The following is a 7,317-nucleotide window of genomic DNA, read 5'->3' as shown; positions in this document are numbered from 1 at the left end:
GCTTGGGGGGCTTCAGGCCGGGAAGAGCCTCCCAGGTCTCTACTTCAGCCCCGGCCATGCACAAACTGGTTTCAGAAAACACTGGAGATGAAATAAGGCCCCACTGCGTCCTGCCCAGCCCGCCTTATGCCATCTGGAAGGCTGGAGCCATCACCAGTTATCAATATAACTCACATCCTTTTCCCCTCTCAGATAAAAGTCTATAAGCACAAAAGTCAAACACGTCCCAGCATGGAAGGACACACTTTTTGGACTCTGAAAAGCACCAATTTATTGTCACTTTCCTCCTTTTAAACAGCACCTGCGTCCACCCACCCCCACGTCCACCCCCAAGTGGGTGGGGAATAGTAGGAGGGGTCCAGGGCTAAGGCCCCATGCCTAGCTGGTGCTCACTAAATGTCTGGGCTCACTAAATGCCTCCCTCCGCTGTTGGCCGGTATTTGCCCCCGCAAACTCCTTGGCGCCCACCTTCCTTCCTCATCAAACACTCTTTCGTACCCGAGAGAGATGCGAAGTTTGACCTCCACGGCGCGTCCTCGGGGCCAGTAGGGAATCCCTCCTAGGCTGAAGGGCCCGGGGCAAAGCCTCGCCCTTCACCCGCGCCGATCCCTCCCCTGTTCACAGCCCCGGTCCTCACCCACCTCGCCTGGCCTGGCGCCTGTGGTCGGCTCACCCTCTGCGAGGTGTCTGCGGGGCCGAAGTCCAGCGCTGCATCTGCGCGCTCTCCACCGGGTAGAGGGCCCGCCGAGCGCGGGCGGGGACCTGGGGGCGGTGCTAGGAGACCCCGCCCCTCGGCCCCAGCCCATCAGAGTCGGGACCCCGCCCTCCTGCGCGCCCGGGACTGGGCAGGCTCCGGGCCAGCTCCAGACGCGCGCGTTGGCGTGGACCGTCGGGGCACCGAATGGGGGGAGGCCCTCTGTCCCTGGGTGGGACCTGTTGTCAGTCTCTCCCCACAACACACAGGTAAGGTCGCTTGGTTAGAAGGAGCCGCCTGTGAGACTTGGATCCCAAATAAACTTGTGGGCTTCCCCGTCCCATCTCAGGCAGGGATGGTGGGAGAGGAGGGGGCACCCAGTACCTAGCCTACTACGTTCCCTGAGCTGGGCCCCTACAGGCCTCATCCCTTTACCTTCCACCCGCGGTGAGGAGGGGCCGTCATACCCATTTTCCAGATGAGGACTGAGGGCTTTCGCCCAAGTTAGACAGCTGGGGATTGGAGAGCCTGGCCTTGAACCTAGGTCCCTGGGTCCTCATCCAGGTCATTCAAAAGGTAACAGGGGGAGGGGAGAGAGGCCCTGTTGGGGGGGCAATAGAGGGGTTTGGGCCTCTGAGGAGAGAGCCTGGGCCAGGTGGTGGTGCCAGGGGTGCGGAGGGAGGCTCCCCGGTGGGGGTGGGGTGCAGAGGTGGAGCTCCCGGCGTGGGGGTCGTGCACCTGGGACTGGAGGCAGCCGTCCTGTCTTAGTAGCAGGGATTCCTGCTTCGGAGGGAGGTCAGACATCCCAGTTCTTCTTGACTCTGACCTGAGGCACATTGCCTGATTTCTCTGAGTCTCAGTTTCCCCATCTGCACAGTGGATGACACATTAGTACATAACACATGGGGCTGCTGTGCCAGTTAAATGACTGACTTAGTCTGTACAAAGCCCGTGGCACACAGTCCCTTTAGTCTTCTTGTCCAAACTGAACTTACACTTGTTAAAATAACCTGCCGGCCACACAATGGTCTGAAGTCTTTTTCCACTTTTTTTAATTGTGGTAAAATACCCGTAACATAAAATTTACCGTCTTACAATGGCTTATTTTTAAAAGGAGGCGCCTGAGAGGAATCAAAATGTTCAGTGTGCTCATCTTCCAGCTTTTCTCTAGGTTTGAGAATTTTCAAAGTAAAAATTGGGAGAGAAGAGGTCGCCCCGGGGGGCAGAGCCCTGGGCGTCTCCTGGGGTCCTGGGCCGGCAGACTGTAAGCAGCACTTGGCCCTCCTGTGTCTGTGACCCGCCCACCCTGCACCCAGCCGAGTCCAGAGCCCGTGAGAGGGGCGGGAAGGATAAGCCGGAGGGGGAGCCCTCACTCTGCCCAATCCTGGGGGGGCCTTCCCACACTCGCACCATCTTGTTCAAGACAGGGGCCCCATTTTACAGCTGTGCCCACTGAGCCCCGAGAGAAGACAGGACTCACTCAGGGTCACCCAGCAAGGAAGAGGTGGACGCCAGGCCCGCAGGTGGGTGGGGTTTGTGTCTGCCTCAACTCTCCCAGCCTCCTTCTGGCCCTCCTTGCCTTCCTGTCCCATCCCAAATCTCTCCCCTGTCGCCCAAGTTACAATCTTCCCCTCCTTGGCAACGCCCCTGCCCCTGGGGTCCCCAGCCCAACTCCCTCCCTTCTGTGGGGTCACGTTTCCCAGGAGTCACTCCTGGAGGTGGCCAAGCCCCGTGGGGGAGGGGCTCCACGGACCCGAGCAGTCCGGCGGTTTGGGCCACGGCCCGGTCTAATCTCTCCTCCGCAGAGCCTGGGTATTGTCCGACGGGCAGCCAAGGGCCATTCATCGGCTTTAGGGGCGGGCAGCTCTGACAGGCCCCTTGTCTCCGCAGACAAGGCCCGGAGGCTGTGGGTGAGTGATGGCCGTGGGGGCCCTGGGGCTCCGTGTCTGAGGAGACCTGATGGGGGTGGTGAGGGCAGCCAGGGTGCTCATCCCTGGGGCCTGGCCCTGCCTGACCCCTCAGCCAAACTGTCCATAGTCCAGGGCCGGGAAGTTTGGGAGGAGGAGCCGGCAGCTGGGATGTTCACTTTGAGGTTGCCACAAACCCCCCAGAATTGGGGCTTGGCCATCAACCACCTTTCATGTGACCTGGGCAAGTCTCTCTGTTCTGTGCCTTCTTGCACAGAATGCGGAGAATCACCCTCGCTACGTCAGGGACGTAGAGAGTGGCTGTGAGGAGATGGGTGAGCATTGGGGGCAGGGGAGCCCTACAACCTGGCCTTGTTGTCATTTTTCTCTGGAGGGGACTGGCTCCCGCTCTGTGGACCAATGGAGTCCCTTCCTGTCCCCCCAGCTCTATACACCCTGGGTCCTGAGAAACCAGGACGAGCCCAGAACCAGCCCTGTCTCCCCTCTTGCCTACTCCAACCCCTTCTCCATGGGGCAGTCAGAGTGATCTCTCTAAAATGTCCATCTGCTCCTGTCTATACCGCCCCCTCCAAACCCTTCTGTGGCTTCCTGGTGCTCCAGGAGCAAGTCTAACCTTCCACGCGGGGCTAACATGATCATCTTTGCCCTCTCTCCCCCCTCACTGTGCCTCTTCCCCCTCCCACTCGATAGCCCAGCCTGGAGTCAGAGGGAACATCTTTCTGTTCTCACCTCCGGGCCTTTGCACATGCTATTCTCTCCGCCTAGGAATAGGCAGGAGCACCCTTCCCCCCAATTAAACTGTTTCAGGAACCCCCAGATTCCTACAAATGCCAGGGAACTGTCTGCCTGTCCCCCCTTCCCCACCCCCAGGCCAGGGCTTGACAGAGTGAGCACTTGGTGTTTGTTGAAAGACTGAGGAATGATCCACAGACAGACCCCTGCGACTCTAAGGTTTGTGTGTGAGTGTGTGCTGGTGGGTTGGTGTGGCGGCAGTGGGAAGAGTACTCTGCTTGATGGACCCTCAGCCTGACACCTGCACCACTGACTGTGGCCACCAGAGGGCGAAACAGCCATTTAGTGCCAACAAGGGGCCCTCCTCTGCCAGAGAGGAAAGAGAAGCTCCTCCTGCCCCTCCCCGCGTGTCCCTGCCCGTCACTGGAGCAGCTCCAGACGCCAGAAGCAGCTGATGTAGTGGCCTTGAGCTGCCGGTCAGGACCCCGCCCCACCCCACCAGGCCCCTCTCTGCCACCAGCCAGCGAAGGGACCCGAATGACTCCACGTCTCTGCTCTGGGTCTTGGTTTCCTCTTCGTTGAAGTGGGGCTCCTCACCCCACTTTAGAGAGAACATTTGTGACACGCCTGGCTTGGGGCTTGGCATACAGCAGGCCCTCAATAAATACCTATTTGTTAGGAGGAAACCAAGAACCAGAGAGGGGACGGGACCTGTGGTCACACAGTGACCCCATGGCACAGCCTGAGTTTCTCCACTCCCCTCACACAGCCCACACCACACCTCTCCTCTCCCCACGTATTCTTAATCTCTTTACTAGTCTATTTAATGATAAATTTAATAGTTATTAATAAATAATATTTATTAAGTATATAACTGCTATATTATATAAATGTATTTCTACACATATAATATATAATATAATAATTATATTATATTACTAAATATTAATTTAATATCTTTAATATTTTATCTTCAAAATATTTTTGCCTCTCCCTAATATGACAGTGACTGCCAGTGGGTTGAGGGTTTCTTTTGGGGGTGGGGAAAATGTTCTAAAATTGATTGTAGCGATGGTTGCACGACTCTGTGAATGTACTAGAACAATCGAGTTGTACACTTTAGATGAGTGAGTTGTATGGTATGTGAATGACATCTCAATAAAAGCTGGTGCACCTCCATCCCCTGTCCAGTCTCAGTCACCCTCTACCAAGTGGTCACCAGCGGTACTGCTCAAAAAGGCTAAAAGCCCAACACCAAGCCCGTCACCGGCAAGGAATTCGGACCAAGAAGGAGGTGGAAAGAAGAAGAAGAAAAAAAAGGACAAGAAACACAAAAAACACAAGAAGAAAAAGGCTGTGGCTGCGGCTGCTGCAGCCGCTGTCACCCCTGTAGCCATTGCTTCCCCCACCACCACTTCAGCACAGGAAGAAACAGAGGCAGAGCCCGAGCCTCAGAAGGAGACTGAAAGCGAAGTCGAGGATAACCTTGATGACTTAGAAAAGCACCTGCGTGGAAAGGCCCTGAGATCAATGCGGAAGGCTCAAGTGTCCCCACAGTCTTAGGTGGAAATGTTTATGATGTAAATTTTATTTGGTTTGTACGCAATTCAATTTCAAAATTGCTAAAATGTGTTTGAGCTTTAGACTATAACATTTGTTGTAATAATTGCTAGGTTGATCTTCACCATGTGCAAAAAGGGCATGGATTTACATTGCAAAAGATGTCCACAGTGTGTTAGTGACATTCTTTCATTGAGAGCTGACATAAATTCATTTAGAGTGAAATATTTTAAGCCAAAAAAAATCCCCCTTTTAAAAAAGGGGGTTTAAATATTGTTGGCATTCTTATGGTTCGTTTAAATGCCCCTGGCTATTCTGAGATTTTTCTTTCTTTTTTTTTTTCCTTTTCTTTACTGTTTCTCATTTGAGTCTTAGCACCCATTTAAGTTATGATGCTTCCAACCTTGTGTGGTTTGCAAACTTGCCCAAAAATAAGACCACTGTTGAACTACCACAAAAGTATTTTATGAGTATTTTAATGCCACAATCTTGCCTGTTGCCTGTGGAGTCTCTGCTGAAATGAATCAGGATTTGAGCTCTAGAATGAGACAGAAAATGAAAGCATCTTGTTGCCAGGGCACTGTGGGTTTATATTGATGTGTAACAAGTCAATTTGGAACACTGGAATTTCATTCTATTCTGTTGTGTTTTTCTTTCTTTCTTTCTTTTTTTTTTTTTGTAAAGGCAATTAGCAGTCCCAGGAAGGATCCTTCAGTTATATAAAATTGTGTCGTGTGAAATGTCATGGCTCCACTCATAATTTTGTCTTGTTCTTCCGATTGGTGTATACAACTTGCAGAGCTCTTGTATTTGGAAGGCTGGAAGGGCTAAGACTTGGAAATAGTGTCTTGTTTTCACTGTTTTTCTTTTTTTTTTAACTAAGCTATATAAAGCTGTGGATTAAACAATAAATTTCTAAATTTAAAAATGAAAAAAAAATAAAAGCTGGTATAAAAAGAGCAATACTGTGCAAGAAAAAGTGCTGGGCTTGGAGTCCGAGGCTTGGAGCCTCTTGGCAGCTGCGTGAACTTCTTGAGCCCAGTTCCCTCAGCTGTGACTCGGGTCCTGTTCCCCACCCTGCGTCCCTCCCGGGATTCTGTAGGATCAAGTGAAAAAGTTGAGTTGCAATAAGCCCAGAGTTGATACCAGTAACAGTACGGCCATTCCTGTAACAATGGGTCTGTTACTCCAGAAGATGGCTGGATAAAGAAATGCACAAATACTTCACCAAAGAGGAAATACAAAGTGAAAAATACATGCTAAAAATGTTCCTCCTTGGTTTTAATTAAAGGAATAAAAACAACAGCAACTTTAAGGTATTTTATCATACTAATTTTGTAAAAACCTTTTTAAAATGATAATACACTGTGCTGGCACCATTGTGGTGAAATCAGTACATCCAGGCACTGTTACACAGTGTAAAATTGTGCAATCCTCTTGGAAATCAATAAAGTAATATATTAAGAGAACCAAACATGTTAAAATCTTTGACCCAAGTAATTGTACTCCATGAAATTTGTGCTTGGAAGACACCTGAATAAAAGAAAATACTTTGTGCATGAAGATGTTCATCAGAGTATTAGGTAAACCATTGAAAAAATTGGAAGCTACCCATGTCCAACAAATATGTTATGACTTATCCACTTAAAGAAATACTATTTAACCATTAAAAATAAGAATTATAAAAACAACATAGTGATAAGGAGACTTCAAATGACATAATAAAAGAAAAAAGTAGGAAGCAGAATTTACGTGTGGTATAATTGTAACTATGTACAACTCTATGTAGACTGTGGCAGATATTGTTGGTAACCAACACAGCATTTGTGCCCTTCTCCTTTGTCCTTGAAATGCTCTCTTTCCCAGCCTCCCTTGCAGCTGTTGGTTGCATTGTTACCACTAATATGTAAACCAAAGTCCTGGAGGAATTCAGGGAAATATTTTGCCTTCCTGATAAAAGGGATTGTCACAGCTTTCACCATCCCCTTCCCCATCTTCTTTCTGCCTTGAATGCAAGTGAGATGCCTGGAGCTGCAGCAGCTGTCTGGTGACCATGAGGTAGCAAGCATGTCAAAAAGCAACCTACCAGGATGATGGAGAAACAAGATTGAAAGACTCTGGGTCAGTGACATCAGTGGGCTGGCTCCCAACTTAGAGGCCACCTACTGCCTACTGCTTCTGGTGTATAAGGAAAACAAGCCCTCATTTATTTAAAGCACTGTTGTTAGTTGCAGCTGAGAGCGTTCCTAACTGATCCATGGACAAGGAGTTGAAAATACAGTGGATGGTGTACAAGATTTGGAGTTAGACACACTGGGGCTCAAACCCGGTTTCTCCCACTCTGTTGTGTGATTTCAGGCAAGCCACTTCCCCCCTGAGACTCAGTTTCCTCGGCTATAAAAT

The 7,317-nt window shown here is 50.4% G+C and overlaps 1 protein-coding gene across 2 annotated transcripts; it reads left to right on the top strand.

The window, feature by feature from the left end:
* Window positions 1-881: 881 nt before the first annotated feature.
* LOC131393741 (serine/arginine repetitive matrix protein 1-like) lies at window positions 882-5,363 on the top strand. 2 transcript variants are annotated; one of them, XM_058524782.1, is made up of 4 exons: window positions 882-963; window positions 2,118-2,217; window positions 2,500-2,604; window positions 4,546-5,363. In XM_058524782.1, exons 1-4 carry the CDS (start codon window positions 902-904, stop codon window positions 4,915-4,917), a joined length of 639 nt encoding a protein of 212 aa, XP_058380765.1. In that variant the 5' UTR covers window positions 882-901; the 3' UTR covers window positions 4,918-5,363. The 2 variants fall into 2 exon arrangements, with proteins under 2 accessions (XP_058380765.1, XP_058380766.1); XM_058524783.1 differs by lacking the exon at window positions 2,500-2,604.
* Window positions 5,364-7,317: the final 1,954 nt, after the last annotated feature.

The sequence above is a fragment of the Diceros bicornis genome, chromosome 28, assembly GCF_020826845.1.
Source record: "Diceros bicornis minor isolate mBicDic1 chromosome 28, mDicBic1.mat.cur, whole genome shotgun sequence".
Classification (NCBI taxonomy): domain Eukaryota; kingdom Metazoa; phylum Chordata; class Mammalia; order Perissodactyla; family Rhinocerotidae; genus Diceros; species Diceros bicornis.
This window is presented reverse-complemented; position numbering and strand designations above follow the sequence as displayed.

Coding starts and splice junctions, on each gene's coding strand:
- LOC131393741 (XM_058524782.1), top strand. CDS start 902: ATGGGGGGAGGCCCTCTGTCCCTGGGTGGGACCTGTTGTCAGTCTCTC. Junction 2,218..2,499: donor GGTGGACGCCAGGCCCGCAG/GTGGGTGGGGTT, acceptor TCTCCTCCGCAG/AGCCTGGGTATTGTCCGACG. Junction 2,605..4,545: donor ACAAGGCCCGGAGGCTGTGG/GTGAGTGATGGC, acceptor TCCCCTGTCCAG/TCTCAGTCACCCTCTACCAA.